General features: G+C 36.8%; 2 protein-coding genes across 2 annotated transcripts in view; one reads left to right on the forward strand and one right to left on the reverse strand.

Annotated features, from left to right (window-relative positions):
* The first annotated feature begins 113 nt into the window (after positions 1-113).
* On the forward strand, positions 114-13082 carry LOC145468561 (E3 ubiquitin-protein ligase TRIM23-like). The gene is made up of 7 exons (XM_081452301.1): positions 114-183; positions 2942-3626; positions 6367-6644; positions 7121-7373; positions 7647-7757; positions 11432-11556; positions 11943-13082. Exons 1-7 carry the CDS (start codon positions 136-138, stop codon positions 12111-12113), a joined length of 1671 nt encoding a protein of 556 aa, XP_081308427.1. The 5' UTR covers positions 114-135; the 3' UTR covers positions 12114-13082.
* LOC145468562 (ferric reductase 1-like) overlaps positions 12874-23466 on the reverse strand; it is a 12353-nt gene continuing 1760 nt past the window's right edge. Inside the window, exons 2-13 of the mRNA XM_081452302.1 lie at positions 23009-23064; positions 21587-21766; positions 20992-21090; positions 19901-19959; positions 19526-19608; positions 18652-18771; positions 16389-16504; positions 15703-15789; positions 15122-15219; positions 14863-14921; positions 14368-14600; positions 12874-13828 (exon numbers count right to left, since the gene is read on the reverse strand). Coding sequence (XP_081308428.1) covers positions 13715-13828; positions 14368-14600; positions 14863-14921; positions 15122-15219; positions 15703-15789; positions 16389-16504; positions 18652-18771; positions 19526-19608; positions 19901-19959; positions 20992-21090; positions 21587-21766; positions 23009-23064 — 1304 coding nt within the window. The 3' untranslated portion in view covers positions 12874-13714. The remainder of the gene's footprint in view (positions 13829-14367; positions 14601-14862; positions 14922-15121; positions 15220-15702; positions 15790-16388; positions 16505-18651; positions 18772-19525; positions 19609-19900; positions 19960-20991; positions 21091-21586; positions 21767-23008; positions 23065-23466) is intronic.

Below are 23466 nucleotides of genomic sequence, written 5' to 3' on the forward strand. Positions count from 1 at the left end.
TGCTGGTTCTGGTCGTCATGCGCTTGTGGCAATCTGTACTCCGCTGTGCAGTTCTTTGTCGTCAACCTTAGACAGCTGAGGGAAGCTGAGTAGAAAGCGGCGAAGATAGTCGCGAAAATTAAGTGTGGTGGAACCATGGCAGCCTCTTCACCGGTGGTAGTAAAGACAAAAAATCGGCAAAATGTGGGTATACGTAAATTTAGATACATCAGTTAAATTAACATGTAAGCTAAATTATAAACTTAAGCATTTGAATGTGGAGACACCGTCAATGTGTTTTCCGATTTATTTTCGTATGTAGAACGATGTTTTCTTATTATTAAGCTTACGTGAAGCTTACTTTAATACGAACACACGGATGTTAAGGGTTTTTTTTTCTTTAGTGCACTTTTAGGATGGTTAAGGGGGTAGCTGTCCGCCAAACCGTCACAAGGTGTAAACTTTTAATTAATATATATTTTTTTTGAACTAATAAATATTATTCTTCTCAGTGGTCAATTTCCTATATGAGAGATGCCTACAGGGAATCATGGTAGTTGTATTAATCATTATGGACTGGACATTTGTTTTGATGAATACAACTACCATGATTCCATGCGGGCATTTCTCATAGAGGGAATTGGTCATTATAATCCATCAAATATTTTTGTTCATTTGCGATTGGTCCAAATGTGTCACATGACTGAATATATAAACAATAGCCTCCATTTGGTGCAAAAACATGCTAGGATATTTGTCCACGGACATTATCTGCTCCGAGTCGTGAATAGTTTTCTGAGAGCATAGCTCAAGGAAACCTGTGAGCTTCGAGGAACAGATAATGTCCAAGGACAAATACCCGAGCATATTTTTGTGCCAAATGGAGGCTATTGTGTTTATAATTCTTCAAATCTTTTTCGCCACACGCGCAGTTTTGAAAATTGGGGAATATTCTTGGATATTCCCCAGTTTCAGCTGGGGAATATTTGGTCACATGACGTGTTTAGGCCAATTGCATGCAAGTGAAAATATTTGATGGATTATAAGTTCAGATATTTCCCAGTTTTCAAAACTGCACATATTGCGAAAAATATTTGAAGGATAATTAACAAAATAAACAAAATAAAATTTACTGCTTTTGATACAGTTCACAATTAGTACAGCAATTTGCATAAAGAATAACAAAAACTTTGGCTCATATATTTGTGCAATTTTCCACATTAACTGTTATTATAATTTCAAAAGTAGAGTGAGAATAACTTTGACTAGGCGGTGGACAATGCCGATAAAAAGATGTGGAGTGGTTTTATCAGAGCCATGTGGAAGAGGGGGGGGGGGGTGCAACCGCAACCTTTTATTGGGGGGTCCAGGAGTCCCCCGGGAAAATTTTGAAATTGGGGCTCTAAAAAGTGCTTTTCAGTGTATTTTTTAAGCAATCATGGTTTTGTTCTTTTGTTAAAGAAAAGCAATTTCACCGAGAAAAACATACATGTAATGTATTGTGTTAGTTGAACAGGTTAATCATCGTCATCCGTATCAAATTTGAAAAAAATATCAAAAACGTTCTCATTTTGTGGTCAATCACACGTGTAAAAACAGATGAGAAAGCCAAACGAGAAAAGAGTTTTGCTGGCATTGAAGGTACTAGATTGAGGTTTGACATTTATTTTGTTAAGAGGCAAGTTTTGAATGGCTTTAACACAGTGCTAGGGGTGGAATTCATTGAAGGTGATGAAGGTTGTGATTGGTAACCGTTGCAAGCACAAGCCTGTAATACTTGGTGAAGTTTCCCGCGGATTTAAGCTCAGAACTTTTTCTGATTAAGCGTGCAGACCATCATCAATGTTTTGAACCTTTGCGGTAGTTTGGGTTTTTCGTTCATGATTTCAAAAGTGATAAAATTAATACAATCAAACTTAAACTTGACATATTTTGCAAATGTTTTGCTTTATAATGAAGCCTTGAAATAGTGCATGTATTTATTCATACTTCCCTGCTCAATAAGCTCACCAGTTTTATATCTCACTTTCAATATTTACACAAACATCTTACAGCTGCTGAGTTTAAAGATTGTGTAAGATCTTGCAAAGTTTGTTTCTTTTGTTGAAAGAAATCTTTGCAGTTATTTGTTCTCGAAAATCCTCCATGTGTGAGCCAAGTACTGGGTTGCGTGTCATTGTGTTTATAGAACTAATTAAATTACGCGTACATTGACTGGAAGTAAAAGAACTAATTTTAATTATATTTTTGAAAGAAAACAACTTATGATCTTCATTTGTGCCATTTCTATTTTCTTTTTCAATTTATCTCTGGTACTGAACAGCTATTGCTGGGTTTTTCGCTTCATTTTCAGAGGAAAAACTGAGCTTCAACTTAACCTTGGCTGTCAAATATGTCAGTGCTGCTGTCACGGCCCAGTGCAATTCTCACGGCCCGAATGATTTCAGATTTCTTTTATCTTACAGCTATAAGAGTTGTATTTTTTAATCGTTACGTATTTGTTGAGAAAATTAGCCATATTGTTTTTATGCTTGATTTTATTGACGGATAGGCTCACATTGTTACAAATAAATTTTTTTCATAATTTATTTACTATAAGTAGCCGGCGCACCAAGGACGACTAGATGGCGAATTTCGCTGGTCACCGGAGCTTACGGTGAACTCTGCCAATGTGGTATTTTTCAGAAAATGACATCATTTCCTCAAATTCTGAACCAAGACGTGGAATGAGGAAAATTAGTGACAGCTGTAAATTCTCGGAAATAAAGGTCCAAAAACCGCAAGTTCTAATGTTTGTAATAGATTGAAATTTGGCAAGATATCTAGGAGACCTATTGTGTATGAAAATTTTAAAAAATTAATATCGAGAATTTCATCATACTGGCACTTTAAAAGTCCTTGAAAACTGCTGGATCCTTGAAAAGTCCCTGAATGAGTCCTTGAGTTTGTTTATTAATTTCAGGTGTTAGAGTGTCGTGTCTGTGAAGATGTGTTTGCACTTCAAGGTGACAAAGTTCCAAGGTTGTTATTGTGTGGGCACACAGTTTGTCATGACTGTCTGACACGCCTTCCTGTGCAAGGACGCCAACTTTATTGTCCATTTGATAGACAGTCTACAGAACTGGGTGACTCAGGAGTTTGGGGTCTTAAGAAAAACTTTGCATTGTTGGAATTACTTGAGAGACTTCAGGTATTACCTGAACCATTGACGAAATGTGAGAATGAGAGCAGGGATGACACTGTACGATGTGATGAAAATGATGAACATATAGCCAATATCTATTGTACTGTCTGTAACACTAACTTGTGTAGTGATTGTGCAGAGAGTACGCATTCAACCAAAACCCTTGAGAAACACAGAAGAATTCCTGTTTCTGAGAGACCAAAGGAGAAACCCAAGTGTGCACAACATTCAACACATGTGATAGAGTTTACATGCTTAGAAGAAGAATGTCAAGATAATTCATTGATGTGCTTTGTGTGTCGTGACTATGGTAAACATCAAGGACATAAACATACTCTGCTGGAAAAGGAGGCAGAGAACATGCGCGAGTCAGTGACTAATGTTATACAACATGTCCGGACTTTCACTGACGAAGTTGATGGATTAGCTGGGAGGCTGTCCTCTGTTATTGAGGCAATTGAAGGTTTGTTTAATGTTTCAAGCAATCTGAAATGTGTTTTTTTTTCTGCAAATTATAATTGACCTGTAATTATTTTTTTCTGCCAAATTGTCTGCAATTTTAAATTAATTACTGACTTATTTGAGTCAATTAATAATTTCTGATTATACAAACTTTCCTAAAGCACTTTAGAATGAAAATTAGCAATATGAAAAGTGAACGACATTTCGAGGACTCCATGTCATCATTATCAAGTTCGAAATACATGACAGAATTGAATAAATATAAATAGTAACTAATGAGACAATCTCAGATAGTACAGAGTGCAATTTAGGGCTCTGATGCAGTAGTCACATGGATCCTCAACCATGCCATTCTCTGCCCTGGAAGTCAACTAGGCCTTTTCCTCTTGAAGGATATGAGCAGACAAAAACTTCATAAGATGTAATCTTAACATTGTATATGTTGTATGTTTCTTTCAAGGCCCAAAAATAACTTACAATTACTGTTTGTTAAGATGGCTTTGAATTTTATTGTGGTGTTATACCCTGAGTTTAGGTCATTTTACATTTAATAAGACACAGAAGTAGCAAATATGTGTGGTTTTACGTTGGCTGAGGAACGAAAGAAGCAGAAAACTTTTTCTCACACGCGGCTGGGAGTCTGGGTACAGGTGTGCGGGGGCTTTCAGGTCATATGGCTTGTGTAAGGTTTCAGTTTTTGTTTTGCCATCCACCATTGCCTGACATGCCCCACCCACCCACCCATGAAGTACTTGGAGAATGTGTTAAGATGAGGTGAAATTATTCTCTAGCCACTTTTTTTGTGTCATTGTAAGACTATTATGTTCTTATGTTAATAAAGGTCAGGCTGTGTGGTTTGGCTTGGCATGGCTCCCAGCGGTGTGTGAGAAGACAATTTTACTCTTCGCGACAACATATGTAACTTGATACTTTTGTTTTCCTCACCAACCTCTGCAACATGATACCCTTGTTTCCTCGAAAATATAAGAAAGAGGTGTATTTTTTACTTACTGCTGGAGATAAATGGAATAAGGCTAAATATGTCATGAAAAATTGAAAAGGAACGATTTTGTTTTATTCCAAATGCAAATTTTCATTTCACAGATAAACAAGAACTAATCTAATTATTAAATGGTCACATCCAGTCATGGAATAGTTCATTCTTATTCACGTCAAACTAATATACAATGCAGTCGATTAATACAACTGAGGAGTGTTTCAATGAGAAGTATTGAAAGTAGAGATCATTACTTGATCAAATTATATCCTTTATCGGTGAGAGTCACCTCAAAGGCTGATGAAATTAATTACTTGCCATGGAGTGTGCAGCAACAATTGCGAAGTTTTTTGTGTCACAAATTCACTGGCTGTACATGTAACTAACGTGGGAAAGTTTTGGTTGAATATGAAGTTTTTGCTCCCTTCAAAGAAGAGAAAATAAACAAGCCGCTAAAGAGAAGCGTTCTCTCTTTGAACCTTGGCAAACACACAGTAGTTATAAAACAGCAGACGAAATTTCTTGAATCAAGCTACATGTAGGGGTGTTTCCAGTAGATATGTAGTTACAGTAGCATTATTTGCACTAAAAAGGGAGAACCCTCGTTACCTTAAATACAGCTGCTCCAGTTCTGGCCATCTCTCTGTCAAGCAATGCTATGGTAGTGTTGCATGACAGAGAGAGGGCCAGAACTGGACTAGTGGTTGACACTGAAGGCTAACTTATTTGCGCATATGTTTCAAGCAAATTGCTTTTGTTCTTAAGAGATTTACACCACAAGGATAGCAAGAGATTTGTGAAAACATATAATTATATAGCTTAATTATATAGCAGCATAAGTATGACACGTTTTGCATAGTGCATTCGGGTACCTGCCCCACCTAGCCCCCTTCCTTCAAGGCTAATTGATTAATTTAAATTAATTAATTAAACAAACATTAAAGTTTACACCTTAAGGTGTTAATTTGTTATAGTATAAGCGGCTTAGCGGACAGCTTAAACTTAAAAATAGATCTACAACCAATTCACAGTTTTAAAGAAATGCCACACAAAGTTTGACTACTTGATCTACGAAATGCTGTTCATCAGGAACATAAAAGGAAAACTTAACATGCAGACAGATTCAGTTCATGCCAAACTCTTTACACAACAATTGAATACTTTAACGCCCTTTTAATTCCCTAAATCTTTTCACACCATTTTTACTATTTATATTTATTCAATTCTGTGATGCATTTTGAACTTGATAATGATGACATGGAGTCATCAAAATGTTGTTCACTTTTCATATCGCTAATTTTCATTCTAAAGCGATAATTTATGAATAATTATCCCTAAATGAAGAACAAGCATTGTTTAATTTCTTTTTTAAAGTTCTTGAAAAACTACATAATAACTGGAATTTTGAAACATCTTATTTATCTACATTTAATTAGCCCATTTAAGTAATCCATCTAAGTAGCCCCGAGTTAAAAAATCCTCTTCCAGCTAGTAAATAGCCAACTGGTTTGCCTCTGGCCAGTTGGGATTCTTAACAATGTTATGTTCAATTTGAGTTATTTGTTTCAGTTGTTTGCTCAGCCCTACTGTACTAGCCTTTATGCTATAAACACTGCCAAGGGTAAATAAAGTTTTTATCTACTTTTTATTTTAAGTTCTTGCAACACAACCTTAAAAGTTCGATAAATACAGGGAACTTGAACCTGAACTTAAAAAAGACATCACTGTCTAAATTACTCTGTAGGTGGTATTGTAACGCAAGAGGAAGGGCAGGGTGTTCTTACTGCTCACCACATTTCTGGTTCTGCGGAAGATGCTAGAAATAAAGTGCGAGCATATTTTGATGATCTGCGAGAGACAGTCAACAGGCAAGAAGAGGCTGGACTTGCTGTTGTCAACAATTATGTGCGAGAGAAGTTACTGTCACTAAGACAACAACAGGAAGACATGGCTGTTTTAATGTCACAAGTGACATCAGTGTGCATGGAGTGTGAGAGGGCACTGAAGAGGAGTGATGCTGAGGTGGGTCACGATTTTGCTCAGCTATGACTAACAAGAAATTCTTGCAGCCATTAGTCCCTGACGTGCTGACAGTATTTTAAGAAGATTCTTTCATAGTCTTCTGATATGAGTATTCTCATTGGGTTACTGCAGATAAACTTAGGTATTTTCATCCACAAAATACCTTATGTTAGATTACCTCAGTGTGAATGTAATGGACGGCTAGTCCAAGAACTTAGCTACCAATGTACATCTGAAAATGATGAAGTTTTGTTGTATTTACCAAATAAAGTTAACGTGGATTGATTTTCTCATTAGTTCAATTGTTTATTTCTTTGATCATTTCTTCTTTCATTTGTTCATTTTTTTTTTGTTAGTTTATTTGTTCAATAGTTTGTTTGGGTGGGTTAATTGATTCATTTGCTGGTTCACTTGCCTGTTTATTCATTCAACTGAAACAGTAAAACTTCATTTTGTCTTATTTTTTGTCTCTGTAGGTGATAGAAGCCAGAAACAGCATCCATAGTCTCTTGGAAACAGTACAGGAGCAACAGGAACAGTTTACCAACATTGCTAGCCTGTGTGATACAGATGCTGCTATCCCTGTGGCCTTCACAAAAGACAACAGAGTACATATAGGGCCTAAAATGGAGATGAGAGTTGTTGCTTTGGGACTTGATGGGGCTGGAAAGACTTCAATTTTATTTAAAATGAAACAGGATGAGTTTGTTTCACCTATCACAACCATTGGTAACTCTCTTTTCTTTTCTTCTTTTTGTTATACTGCAAGTTGGGGGATATTATGGAATTTTATTTTAAATTGGTGCTGCTGCTCTTGGTTTTGTATAATTACAGTATATATTATTTATAGTTAGGAGAAAATGTAGACAGTAACACTGCTTTGTGGTCCATGAAAATTTAAGGAATTTTGGATCTCCCAAAGCAGAAACCCTAAAAACCCTTAAACAAATGCAGTGAATTTAAACATACTGTCCAGTTAAGTTCATTTTTTTGTTTGGTCAGGTTTTAATGTAGAGACTGTTGAACATCGCAGCCTTAAGTTTACTCTCTGGGATGTTGGAGGCCTGCAGAAACTCCGTCCACTTTGGAGACATTACTATCTCAACACGCAAGGTTAGCAACATCAACAGTACTTCAAGAGTCTTATTAACCTGGTATTCAGAACATGTACATTGGTCTGTAGGACTTAGTACAGTAATAGTAATGTACCTGTCCAGTACCTTTTTCAATTCCATTTTTAACCATACGGTACCATTATTTTATTGGACAGTATAAGTATACGGGTGCAAACTGATTTCATTTTCTGTTGTATGCCTGGGCTCAAAATAAGTTTCAGACCGTGGCTGGTCATGTTGACCGACCAAGGTAATTTTAGCTCGGTTGCATCTCAATTCTGACCGGTCAAGATATTTAAAAAAAATTAAGTAATATTGGCCTAATTAAACCCACAAATGTACTTTTTTGTCCCAGTCGTTGCTAGACGGTTCAAAAATTGGCTTAATACAAAGAAAAGCTTAAAAGTTAACTAAAGATAGCCTTGGTAGGGCTCAACAGCTCAATGTACACTCAATGTCTACTGGCACGGTACCAAAGGAATTCTTGATACCTGCCAAAGAAAAAGTATTGAACGGATGCATATTTGATGAAACTTCAAATTTTTCGATCGGTATGTTGAATTCCATGAGCTGTTGTTTTGATGTTCTACAAAGTATTTACGATGTCCATCAAAACGTAAATGAAACCGAGCATGCATCAGCAGATCCTAATTTTGGGCTTTAGAAATAACTTGGTAAACAAATATAGCCAAAGAAGAAGTTTATGTTTCCTCGATTCTCACCCATGCAAATGCACAACAGATCATCTTGTTACTACGAATAGGGCTACAATTACACAACAAGTGTTGGGAAGTCTTGTGATGATGTGACTAAAATAAAAGTTCTAAAGTGTAAGCCGTAAAAAATCTAGACTCTGTTGTACATAGTTATATTTTAGAGAGAGTTTTCGTTTACGAAGAACTAATGACCATCAGTAGATTTTACCACTGAAAGTGGGTAGATTTTGGTCACTTGCTAAGCAGCGAGTTGAGAGTGTCTCAAATGTCATTCGCAAACAAAATAAATTTACAGATACTGATAAGGCCTTCAGCTTTTTTGTTGGTACATAGTTATTTTCATCCATTTTGTAACAGTAACTGTTATCAGTTTCTAAATTAGATACCGGGTTCGTGCTCAATGTTACATTTACAGCTTGATTGAAAGGAAGCAGACTGCAAAATGCGTGTTTTGATGTCCGGGAGGGGAGTGTCTAATCAGGGCGGGTCGCAGGTAAAGAGCGTGGGTCGCGAGTAAATATTGCGGGGCGCAGGACGCAGGTAAACAGTGTGGGTCTTGGATAAATTAGCACAAGTTAACTGAGACAGTGTCTCATGCAGTAAGATGTCGTGAGTTAGGTACATTGTCGAAGTAAAATTCGCTTTGTGTGTTTTGTATTTTATGTCCAAGCAAATGGTAGTTAATCTTAACTTTAACATGGCCTTTCTAGGCTTTTATAATATTGAGAAACTAGAAATTAATGTTTCGAGTAAGACATCGCTTTGCTGGTTCAACTCGTGTTTGAAAATGTGAAAGCAAGCTGCATCCTTCAACCAGATTTTCTTGATATTTCCTGTATAATAAAAACTGTAAATGAATTCTTGATTGGTTATCAGTAGCCCCCTTTGAGCACTAATAGGACAGTTTACGGGTCATGCTTGTAACTCGCCCTCTGGTGTAGACGTGTTTTCTTTCCAAACCCCTTTACGCTCTCTCACAAACCAGAAACTACTGTTACAAAGGTTAAGCATTCTCAGGATGTCTTATCGGCTGAACTATTCAACAGACTATAGTGAGTGGCAATAAATCAAAGTATTTTTAAAATACTAAACTGTTTAATGTTAACACTGAATGAAAATTAAGGATCTTTTTAAGAAAGCTTCTTCGAACACAAGCCAACCCAACAAAATTGAACTGTTGTGGATTCGTGAGCAAGTTGGCATTTGCCTGATTAGCGTTTTAACACCACAACAAATAAAGTTAACTTGGTAAATTCCAACCAAGTTTGTTAGCAAGTTGTAGTTAACTTATTTATCGTGGATTCAGTTACTGACATCATTGGGTAGTTTAGCATTTTAGAAATACTCTGATTTATTGCCGCTCGCTTTACAGCTTGCTTTCACATTTTCAAATACGAGTTGAACCAGCAAAGCAATGTCTTACTCTAAACATTAATTTTTAGTTTCTCAATATTATAAAAGCGTAGAAAGGCCTTGTTAAGGACATTTGCGCAAAAATTTTCCGATATTGATTTTTGTTTTGAGACTTTTACCACTGTAAGATGATTAGTTAGTTATGTCAGAAATGTAAAACAAGGGGGGGTCACCGACTTTGTTTTGGAGAGAACATGCCCGGAAGAACACCCTAAATCTGAAAAAATTGGATTTCATTAGCAAATAAGGCCACAGTGTCTGTAGGCCCGAAAATATTGCAATTAGATCTTTGAATTGAAATGTTCTCTGCCAAATATTGTGGACCTATTGAGTGAATTTAGTTAACTGGTGAGGTTCCCAGAACAAGTTCACATTTTGCAACCATAGTTTCACATGCCTTGCAGCCGCAAGATGGCAGGATTCGATGTCCGATGGACAGAAATCTTGAAATTTTTTTTAACTTCCCAGATTGATTTTCTGTTCATTTTTGGACAATGTGGGGATAATCGTAAATAAAATCTGTTTCTGGAAAGAAAAGTAGGGGTCACCGAACATCCAAGATCGTTAAATCCAAGCAAAGCTATAGCAATGGCCGTCTGCCCTATCATTGTTCATTTTAGTACTTAGTGCGTGTGTTCGATGCATGACATGGCATGTGAATTTGTGTGTGCAGTAAGGATGCCCAGAAACATTTAGTGCGAACATCCTTAAAGTTAAGATTAACTACAGTGACTATTTGCTCAGACATAAAATACTAAAACACACAAAGCAAATTTTACTTTGACAATGTACTTAACTCACAGCATCTTACTGCATGACACTGTCTCAGTTAACCCGCGCCAATTTATACATGTATGCAACCCACGCCAATTTACCCATGAACTGCGCTGTTTACCCGTGACCAGCGCTGTTTACCAGCAACCAACGCTGTTTACCCGTGACCCATGCTGATTAGACACTCCCGTCCCAGAGTCCCATAGTGTCTAAGTTGGAAACAACTTGACAATCAGGCGAAAAGTTTTGTTTTGGCGTCTTGTTTGTCAATTTTTTTGCAGTGAAAGTGAAAGAAACGATGAATATATTGACATCTGTAAAGAAATATATGCCAACCAAGGGAGGTGCTCTGCAACAAATCTAAAGCATCACGAAAACTGAGCTGACTCTTATTGGATTCCCTTTGCCGTACGAAAAACCTCTGCTGTTCGAAAGGCTGAATGGTTTTGAATTCTGAATTGAAAACCACTGCCGTCCTAACACATGAAAATTTTTTTTGAACGGATGGCAGCAGTTGATTGAACGGCTGAATATATTTTCAGAATGGATAACCCCATCAGTTCAAGCAGCTTTCCTATCAATCTTGAACGCGTGATAAATAGCAAGCGAATGATTTTTAACCGTTCGAACAAATACCCATTGATGTACGTTTGCTGTGTACAGAACACAAACTTAAAACGTTTCAAATTCCTGCAAATATGACATTTCTTCTTTTATATTGTTAAATACCCAGTGTATTTTGTCCAATTAATTGTGCTTTGTCTTGTAGCTGTGATCTTTGTGATTGACAGCAACAATATTGAGCGCATCACAGAGGCTCATGAAGAGCTTGCAAAATTAATGGCAGAGAAAAGACTGAAAGATGCTTTGTTGCTGATATATGCCAACAAACAGGTACAAATTGTACAGCTAGTTCTTAACTGTTATCAGGGTTCCAGATAACTTTTCAAGGCATGGTGTCAATACAGAATTACAACAAGTCAATTCCCACTCCTCCCACCACATCATTATAAATTTTCTATTAATTTGTTGGGTCATGTAGTTGACCTTGTCAGGTTTTTGACCTGAGACCCCTTGCTTATCTGGAGCATTGTGTAATAGATGTTCAGTTGTTCAATATTAAAACATTGACCGTTAATATCTCCAGTTTGAAAGATTTGATAATTTCCTTTTAAGAGAATTATGATAATAAGGACATTTGAAACACCATTCATTTGTTCAAGTTACCACTGAACTAATAATCTAGAAGATTAAAGGACTAAAACATTGTTTTATTTCAGGACTTGCCAAGTGCTCTTAGTGTTGATACCCTCACTGAACAGCTTGCCCTTCACAAGCTCTGCTTTGGTAGAAGCTGGAATATATTTGCCTGTGATGCACACTCTGGTAAAGGCTTACATGAAGGTCTAGACTGGCTTGCAAGACAGCTCATGTCTGAATTTGCTCAGTGACTGGAATCATTGAACTTGTGAACTGGGTTCAATTTAGCTTAGACAATCAGATCAGAACAGCTAAGGATCAAGGTGTGAATAAAGGTTAATGATGGTAGTTAGTCATTTTTAGTAAAGCTTAATGGGCACCTAAACAGAGATAGACAGTATGAAAACTGTGTAGGGTAGTGAGTTTAGAATAACTGATGTAAGTAGTAATAATCCATGTGCTCTTGTTGACAGTTACTTATATCATAGAAAGTTCCCACATGACTGAATATGTTTATATCCTGTGTAAAGCTGCCTGCGCTTCTCAAGAAAAATCAGGGAGGGGCATCTGTTTGTTTCTTTTGATAATTGCTTTCCATACACAACTTATTCATGCATAAAAACCATCTGAAATGACACAAGGAGACAACAAAGGAAATTGCTGTCTGCAAGTGATCTTTGCATGAGACATCTTTGCTATGTAATCAGATTAAAAAATGACCACTTGAAGAATAATTTGCTGGTTGTCTCTGTTAATTGGGGGTGGGGTGTAAAGGAAATAAGGACATTTCAAAAACCGAGGCAGATGGATAATGTGGGTTCTTTTCAAAAGGAACACCGTTATCACAAATAAAACTAAGCAGTGTTACTTTGCCAATTTCAATGTGAAAGATTGCTTTACAACCCCAAAGAGTGTTTACATAGGAGGTGGATCTTTTTCAAAGGCAACCACCCTATTTAAAGGTCATACCGTTCACCACCCACACCAAGAATAAGGCAACAAAATCCTGCATTCTAGAAAGTAAAACATCAAATTTTAATGTACTTTACGTATGTGCAAGAACTACAAAAACAAGCGGAAGAATCACAGACATGTTATAACTATACAAACTTCACAGTTTCACTGCTTGTGAATCGAACCTTATTTTCAAATAGATTAAGTTCTAAATAGTAGATTAAAGTATAAAACATCTATGTATATAATTTGAACAGGTGCTACTTTAACAAACTTCAACTTTGTAATCTGAAGAATTGCTTTACTGCAAAACCATTGTCTGTTTACAAATCATTGAAAACGTACTTCATTTACATCATCGTTAACATTTTGTGTCATGCTACTTTCCTGGATACAAATTGACCCCAAATATTAAGCTGCTTAGTAACTGGTGAATGTTTTAACTCTTTGGGTGTAGTATTGAAGGAGATATTGGCATTCAGTGAGTAAGGCCATCTCAAATAGTACAGAGTCTAATGTGCATTTAGCACAGCCATCTAAAAATGGCAAAATTACTGGCTGGCTAACTGCTAATGCCCACAGAAATTCTTTGTATAAGTTTTAGTTTTTACACCAGCATCATGGAAAAAAGTATTTTTCAATACACCGGGATCAAATTCCTTTGGATGGTGCCATGCCCTTTCAAAATTCAGAGTTGGTATTTGAATAGTTTCATCCTTAAGATGAAGTCTTCCCGGTATTGAGGTAAAACATTGCCAAAAACTAAGCAGCATCTGTAACAATAGCTACTGTCATTGAAAGAATGTGCCATGAAGAGAACAAAAAATCAAAAAAACATCAATAGCAGAAATTTGATCATTTTTCAACTTATGTTTATGCTAAAAAGAATGACATCAAATCAGTCATCATCATCAGCATCCTCGTGTGCAGTGATCAGCACCAGCATTGCTAAACAAACAACACTGACCACCAGAATAACAACTCCAAACATCACATTGTGTAACCTGAATATCTGAAAGAACAAAATATGTTAACAAAGTTAACAAATGGAAATATCTCGCACTGATCTGCATAACTGATGCACTGATTATTAGTCTGAATCACATCTGATCTAGTCACTACTCAGTTTTACAAAATAGACCATCAAGCCCAGAGTGTCTAAAGCAACGTCATATTATGTGTCAGGAGGGGGTGTTCTCAGAAGGCACACTCCAGAGTTCCTGGGCTAGATTTTGTAAAATAGTGACTGGGTGCTAGTCAGATCCTAAGCAACTTTTATACGTAAAACAATTATTAACCATGATAAACTTTCAAACATTAAAAGCTATGCCATTATCATTAATCTTCAAAAAAGACAAACGTTTAGCCTGATATTTCAAGTTGAATGTACATTTTCCAGCACAACCTGTTCAATCTTGGTGATCACTGATCCTTTGCAAATTAACACAGCATTTAAATTCATTTTTACTGCTGGTCACACTCACTCACTCATCCTCTTCGCTCCTGTGACTGGAGCATCAGGATGCCTTTACTGCTTGTTACAAGTCTTACCTTTTTAATGTCACTCTGAGTTCTACTGACTGGTGCTGAAGTGAGTTCAACCTCGTCATCCTGAGGCGTAGAAAGCACGCTATAGTTACTAGCATCTTTTGCTTTCACGAGTGCCAGGTAGATTTCAAACACCACCACTGCTGCTAGTACAAGGAGGTACACTATCATCACATACACAGCGGAATTGTCCAGGTGAAAGACTGGTAGTACAGAACCCAGGAAGATATTTATCACTAGAAAAGAAATGATTATATCAAAAAGAGTTTCATATTTGGTGCTGGAGCTGCAGTAAGCAAGGTTGTACATCTATTACTATCTAGTCTTTGAGACCTCCACAAAACTGTGTGTTCTACATGTCCCGGTTTACCGTACCAAAATTCGCAGTTAGTTGCCTAATCAAAGCTCTGGCATATCCTAGTTGATATCAAGTGGCAGACAAGGTTCTGAAGCTATTCAAAGTTGAATTAAAAGGACAAGATACTGCAGTGTTTTTACCTGCTAATGCTAAAGCTATTATTCCACAACTCCGGTGAGCCCAGTTAAACTGCTTGCGTCTTCAACAAAATATGAAACAACATTAAAAAAAAGGCTGTCAAAATTGTAACAAAATTGCTACGAAACAAACTATCCCATCCAAATTCTAATATTTCCACTGTATATGCACCAGTCCATTCTATAATATTAACATGAATTAATTCACAAAATTATGAAAGTAAAAGCCTGAAATTTAAAAGAAGACTCAGTAATAAAATACCTTATTCCATCTGGGGGAGGTCTGAAAAAAGCTACAAGTGGCTGAATAACTGCTGTTGATAGTACAATAATGCCAATGAATGGATGAGCACCGGCATCCTACATAAATGAACAAATAATAATTATTATGATCTGATTTTCAGTAATAGCATGTAAAGGAAGCTGAACCTACATTAAGGGTTTTGAAATTTGTTGAAACATGCGGCAACATGACAAAAATAAAGTTTTTGTTTAATAATATTGTCTCCTAAAAGAATTAGTGGATGAAAATAGTCATGAAATAAACAACAGACCATTGCTTTAGCATGCATCACCAATTTGTGATGCAAGGGGAAAGTTTGGAGAGCATGAAAGAAGTGTAGGAGTTACTCAAGGTGCAGGCCAGTTGCGAGTGGCCTGAGTGCTCTTCAAACTTCCCTAGGGGTAACCTGAAAACACTGACTCCCAGTCCGCAGAACCTGATACTGACCAGGGCGACAGACTACCCTATGGACCCCCTCTACGTCTTTATTCTGTAGGTATTCATACAATTCTCACTAGACAACAATTTGTTATTGTAAAATTACAAGTAGTTGTTATTACCTGAGACCAGTGACCAACGTATATAAAAGCAAATGCAACTCCTGTTACTGTTAGAAGTGCTGTAATGATCATCAAGGCTTGATGTACCTGATTGATCAAACAAAATATCGGCTGTACAAATTCAGTTTTGCAATGGGATATAAGGCCTTAACATTACTATCCTTTTGTTTCTTGTTCTGGGTTGGCTGGACACTTGAATTTCAGTGTCTCTTTACTGTACCGAAGTAAGGTGCAGGGAATCCTGACAATGTTGTAGGGTACCTGGATGTGTACAATACTGCTGTACTTATGAGCCTGACTAAGCTCTGAAAAATTTGATTTCTACATTGAATGCATCTATGTCAGCAAAGGTATCTACCAAGCAAGATACTGGGAAAGGTTCAGGATCTGAGGCAGCCTTAACTGGCTCACAACAATGTTAGTTACCTAAATTCACAGCTGAAAATGTAAAAGGTGGTAGACTAACTACATAATACAAGGCTAACCAGGAGACAGAAAAGTATGATTGGAAAGTAGGCTGGTAATTAAGGCTGCCAAAAAGTCATGTATAGTGATCAGACAGTACATTGCACTCAATCGTTTAACCTGGATAATTCCCAACAAGCTAAGACTACTAAGATAAGATGAGAACCTTTATTTAAAGATGACTTGATGCCATCTTGTTCAGCTTCATTTCTGTGACTTACCTGGAACCACTTTCTCTTTCCACAAACATTCTTTTCACCCCACACTGGCCTCATGAATCGCGCTATGAACATTCCAACTGTCGCAAATCCTACCCATGCAATCACCATCAAAACCGCTTCAAGAGAAAATTAAATACAAAAAGTAACAATGACTTGTTTGCAGCATGGTATCCAGCAGCCATTTATTTACTGTCAAGTCCTGCCTGTCAAATAGCCCCTCTCCCCTCCCACCTTGTTCACAAAATAAAACAAGAAGACAGATTCTACTACTGCTGGTTTTTTATCAATTGAAAACAATCTCAGAGGGCCTAAATTTACATCCAGTATTAGCAATCTATGGGGAAATATAACAGACACAGTGGAACCCTGCTCTATGGACACACACTTATCATGGACAGTCAGTTTTGTTTGTCCCAACCGAGGAACAGAACAGAACAAAAACGTTTTCAATAGGGCAATGTGATTTGATAGACACTAAAACTTCCTGTCTACAGATTACTTAAATGATCAATACTGACAAGAGATCATTAACTTTGAGTACTACACATAGAGCTGTTATTAATACTGCTTTTACCGGTCAGTAAAACGCAGTTAATGGAACATGACACCCCTTGAGGGTTAGGCTGTTTATGTTTGTCACGCAATCCAGTAGGATAAACAATAGTACAATACTGAATGCTCAATTCATGAGTGAACGTTCCCTTGTTCTAGCAGTTAGCACAAACACTATTATGTCTGTATTTTAGCTTCTATCTCGTGGTATAATCTAGCAAAATATCTTAGCTTCTCCTAGGTTGGCCCATATATTTGTTAGCTCCATTCATTGCTAACAAGCTCGCCATGTTGCGTCTATTTAGCTCATAGTACAGCTGTACCTATTGGTTGAACTTTGAGACACTGTCTTGCTATATTAATCTCAATACACTGTCAGAGGGCATTATCCTGGCAGCTTGCACGAGAGTACACAGTTTGTAACAATTTAACTTTAAAATTTCCCACCCTCCCTCCCTTGGAGAAGGGCTTTTATTTGCTATTTGCCTATAAACTGCGGTCACTCCTCATGGCTCGATTAAGTCTGCATAGCGACTTCCCCCAAGCTTTGGCATTGTTTGTGTCTTGCCATCTTATATCCTAGCCTTTATCTTGTCCGATCCAGCCTGTGCTTTGCCGGGGAGATAAGAAAGGCTCTGCCAATACTCTTGTTCTATTCCCACGTTAGTGGGTGAATAAGCAAGGCTTTCTGTTTGTGCACCTATCATGAAGTCACGTCAAACCTGCCACAGGGCTGTGTCCCCCTCAATTACACCATATTGTTGTTTGCATATTTTGTAGTGTTACCTTTTACCTGGTTGCATTACATCTACTCTTGGTTGTTTGAATAACGGAATAGTGACATTAAATGAGCATATCAACTAAAGATTTTTTTAGTTTGAATTCAAGTTAAACATCATTCTGTTATGCTTACTTTGAAGAATAGAGTGACTAGATGAACAAGTTATGAAGTCTGCTGCTTTTTTGTATGAACATAAATTACCGAACATTATGTCTGTCAGAGCTCTATCATTACAGTTCTTGAGCTAAAATATGGTTTTTGTTGTTTTTTAGATGCCGGCAGTCTGTTTTTCTCTCGAAATTCAGTAGAGGTTATGAGGTGAGACGTTTTGGCTAAAGGGGAATAGGAGGAGACATGTGCGTGGCATGCACGCCTTCTTCCCTACTCGGCCATACCACCCTTGTCCCGCCTTCTTCCCTGCTCAGCCACCACCATACCACCCTTTTGCGTTCGTGATGACTGAACACTCATCCTAGTGACCTGTAGAGAAAAAACCGGCTGCCAGCAGACTAGTTGTTTCTTTTTTTATTAAAGTTCTGAACCACAGTCAGATGTATATGTTCAGAAAGAAATAGGCACTCCATCCCTAGTTAGTGCTCGCTCTCCAATAAGCGCCCTTCCTTGGTTACCAGGCACTAACTAAACTTAGTACCTCAGGGGCACTAAATCAAATTATTACAGTTAGTAAGTTCCTTCTCTATAATTATTTGCATCCATCCTCACATCTACTTGAAAAGTTTGCTCTGCTGACAGCTTTACAGCCTTATGTATTCCATGTACTATCACACACAGAAGAGTTATATTTATAAGTAGACCACAGAATCAATTGTAAGTCACAAATATGCATGTAGCCATGTAGTAAAAGTTCTTTTCAGGTACAAAGTTCTAAACTTTATGTAAACAGTGTCAAGATAGCATACAGTTATTTACCATGTATTTGAATGAATGACAAGTCATAAACAGAAGCTTCCAGGATCTGAATTTCAGCAAGATTCACTGGACTCATGGAGTGAGCTTTCCAACTGTGTTCTTTAAGAGAATTATCGGGACCTGAACAAGTTGAAACATCAATTGAAGCAATCACAACAAAATATTTGTTCTTTAAACAATCAGCAACATTTTTAATCTTTTAACTTCACAAAATTGGATTATGATGGCAAATCTATGTACCTTTGGTGCAATATACCTTGAATGGCCTTCACAGAGGCCCAGGGGGGTACTCCCATATAAAAATGATGGGGGTGCTCGTCATGACTTTTAGCGAGTTAAAAAAGCTCTCTTGGTACCTCTTAGGGTGTTAAGCTTCAAAAGGTGCACAGCAAGAGCTTTTGCAGTACCTTTAAGGGTATTGAGCTGAAAAAATATATCAGGAGATAATGTGTTATGTAAGAATTGGTACCTCTTGGGGGGGAGGGGAAATTCATGCCATGCCCACAAAACAGGATCTTGGTACCTCTTAGGGGGTTCTTTTTAAAAATTCTGACGAGAACGCCTGTCCTTTTTATATGAGTTCCCCCCAGGCACAGAGGTTGAAAGCATACTAGCTACACTAAAATTTGTTTTTCAATGTTTTATGAAATTCCAAGTACTTTGAGAAGAGAAATTTTCCCTCATTTTATCTGGTGATATTTTTTGCAGTATCTTCTAGCTTACTGTCTATAATGGATAGTATCAGAGAATATAAATTATAACCTGGAAGTGGCAATTAATCCAAAAACCCACAAACAAACAAAGACAACTTAAGATAATCTTCCATATTTCCATTTAGAATCTTCCATACATTTCAATGTACTTTTGTCAATACCTGTTGGTCCTATGGCAAATATAATAAACAGATGCTTAGTTAGGTCAGCAGCCATGATATTATCCTGTTTATCTCGTCCAAACCTACAACATTAAATATAATGGCACAAAACAGAATTTAGCTTCTACTGAAAACAGTGATTTACTGATAATATAGGATGAGTAATGACACTGACAAAATTGATACTGATAATCATAGTTTTCTAATGAGAGATCTACAGAGATAAGAACAGAAACAAGTTATATGATGTATAAAATTATAAAATTATAATAAACAAATAATAAACAGTGATGAAAAATGAGAACACTGGCATTTTAACAACACATCAAAAATTACAATATTTAAAAAATCCTAACAGAGTTTTAAAATGGCTACCTGCATTTGATAGCTCCATCCTCATAAGATTGTTGCTCAACTTTCAGCCCTTTTACAGACTGAAACAAATTATGTAGTATGCCATAAATAAACACAACAGTAATTATGTAAGTAAATAGACTACACTGGAAGTACTTTTGACTTGTAAGGCAAAGAATAGTTTTATTCCTAAAGTGGACTATGATGATGACGACGATGATGATGATGATGATGATGAAGATGATGACGACGACGACGACGACGATGATGATGAAGATGATGCTGATGCGTCTTTTGCCCTAGCTGATATTTACTTTTCCACTGAAATTCTAGTTTCAGTGTGACTGGTGCCTAGGTTCTCTGAGGTTGTGGGAGCTCGTGGCTGCGTTGCGGATAGTGCCTGCCATGTTGGCAGTCTTACATCATGGGGCTGAATCATAGCTTAGGGCCTAAGTAATAAGCTGTTCCACATCCAATTATGTCAGAGGTTTCATTATAGCACTGTCCGGCATCATACCCACAATTATTTCACAATAAGATACAATGCAATTCGGTGGCTTTTAATTAGTCGAAGTGGTTCAACTGAAGTTAGTGTTTACAATGGAAACTCCAAAGATGTCTGGAAGTAAATCATGTTGAACAAGAGTTATACATAAAAAAATATACATTTTTGGCAAACATTTAATCAATCAAAATGAAGTTAATTCAGTTCAAAGTGATGAAAGTGCACTTCTGTAATTACAAAAGTGAAGCCTTGGAGCCGAATGGCTCATAGCTGCCGCAGCTTATCCTGGTTTCTGTAGCATGAAGCGGCTAGGAGTATTTCTACTCCCCCTACACGGGATGCTAGTCCATGGCAGGTCACTCCCCCGCAATTTGTTAGGATTCCCCAACAATTCGCCGGTACCCATTTATACTCCTTGGAGGAGAGAGGCACTGTGAGAGTTAAGTGTCTTGCCCAAGAACACAACACAGTGTCCCTGGCCAGGGTTCGAACCCGGACCGCTCACTCCGGGAACAAGCGCACTAACCATGAGGCCACCGCGCCTCCCTATCTGTAATTACAGCTGGTATATATTCTAGCACAAAAAATAATGTCATCTCTAGTTTACCTGCATTGTTCTGACTGGTGTTTGATATCCCTCTATAGGATAATGACCAACTAAAGTACTTCCATTTGTAACGGAACATATAATGGAATCTGTTCCATCCTGAAATGAAAATGTACCAGTTGTAATTACCTTGATGCTTTTTTCTAATAAAAAAAAAAGACAAAAATGCCTTGCATTGCATAATTTATACATCCAGGTGCTGATCAATTGATCAAATATCTATCTTTATTCAGCATGGTATGTGAAGGTTGCAAATTATGAAGCAAATATCTATAATCTGCATTTAGACAAATCAGTTCACAATTTAGTAAACTTAAAAGTTTTACATCTACTACTGTAATGTAGTAATGAAATTTTGTGATCATTGTGCAATTTTGCATCACTTCAGTACCATCATCCAAAATCTCAAAAGTGAATGTATAAAATCATGAAATACATGATATGCAAATAACTGTATATCTTGCTATGTACAAGAAAAGACATTGTAAGTATTATAACTCGATTTCTTTTACATGTAAAAGGAAGAAATATTTAGGGAAAGGACAGCTGACATCTAAAATATACGTACAAAATATTAATGGGTATCTTTGATTACCATTACAGCCTTGTGGTTAAATCCAACTGCTACCCACTTTTTATTGCTGCTCATTTCAAACATAAAGGATGATTCTTTAGGTGTGTACGTCAGGAAGTAATCGCAGCTGTTTGGTGATGAGCCACAAGAGTATGGCGTAAAGAAACAGCTTTTTGTTTTTCCACAACCAGCTGTAGAGAACTGTTGAATAAGGATTCCATGAAGAAAAATATATGAATAAGCTCTAATTCACTCTCAGTATTAAATTTCATACATTAATTTTAATGACTGTAATATGGTACACCAACTAAGCTAGACAACATTGCCAGTAAAATAATATAACTTTCTCAGAGTCAATTATTTTCACCTGTCAACATGTTTCCTTACATTATAAATATGTAAGCAGATATTACATGTACATGATTTAGATCATTCACTGCAGACTACCGTCAACCTCCCTGTACTGATAGTTTGAAATGAATCTATTGTTTTCCACCTCTGATAAGCAGCCTCTAAAATGTCTTCATGTGATTCGACTTCACTATGGGTAACAAGACCCTTAATAATAATAAATAACCCTTGTTACAGCATGTATATCCATGATAAAATGATAACTTGATATTAGTTCATTTTACATGAGAACATTTTATCTCTCATGTGTGATGTTCTCAAGTGACTATTGCTTCATCTGTATTCTACTTGTATTAACAACTTGGAAATCTCAAACTAGACATGTTGAAATCTCTTTGATTTACTAGATGTGTTCTTGGGTAGTGTGTGTTTTTGTTCAGGTTTTTAGATGCATTTGTGCATGGATTAAGCCTAGAACTACAGGCTATAACCCAACATTTAATCCCCTTTTCTGGTAAATGACCACCTCCCATAACTAGCCACATCAGTGTGGCATTTTGAGAGTATGTGAAAAGTAACTCAGGTGAAAAATGTCTGTACGTGCAGCCTCTTGTAAAACACCTTACCATCTTATATTATTAGAATTTATGTTATACAACTATTACAAATTGTTACAGTAACTACTACAAGGTGTATTTAGATGGAGAATTTAACCCCTCCCTTTTGTAAGACACATTTAAGTCCCTAGGACCATTAGAAAACAGAACAGGGAGGTGTCAAATAAACACCCAGTAGGTATTAGCATATTATATTCATACACACAGCTCCTCCAGTAAACAGATGAATATGCAAAACCAAGAAAACAAAACTTCATTTTTTGTATTTTATCCATTTTTATTCATTTGAAATTGCATACAATATTTTTGTAAACACACATAATTCATAAAAAAACAGACATGGTACATCATACATTAACATACCCACACCTCAGTTCCTCTTAACTTCATCCTACTTCAGCCTTCTTAATGTAATATTAGTACACCGCAGCAACAACACAAGATTCTATATAAATCTAATTGTTTCCCAGCTTACCAACAGCCGAGGAGATGGAAGCTTTTGTGGTGGAATTCTACTGTCACTGACTGGAACTGTTACGAGAAAAAATTTCAGAAGTTAAAATAGAGTAGTAAGATTTTCCCCAGCAGGTCTCTACACCTTGCTGAATTAATTGTTCCAAAATTACTTAAGAGGTACATTGTATATGATTAACGTTTTTGACAGCTCAATAGTTCTTTATTTTTTTGTAACTATATTCTATTCAAACTAGTAATTTTATCATGGCCTTCATATATGGGATATCAGAACCCACAATCAACCTCTTCCAAACATATCTAGGACATCTTAATAGCTAGGTTGGTAAGATAACATGCTGGTATCAATAATAGGATCAAATCCCATTGTAAGTTCAAATTCTATTTTACTTTTAACAACATTCATCACAAGTGGAAGTTAGATGCCCAGGGAAAACAAACCCAACACTTGCTCTGTAA

This window comes from Orbicella franksi, chromosome 14 (assembly GCF_964199315.1).
Source record: "Orbicella franksi chromosome 14, jaOrbFran1.1, whole genome shotgun sequence".
Classification (NCBI taxonomy): Eukaryota; Metazoa; Cnidaria; class Anthozoa; order Scleractinia; family Merulinidae; genus Orbicella; species Orbicella franksi.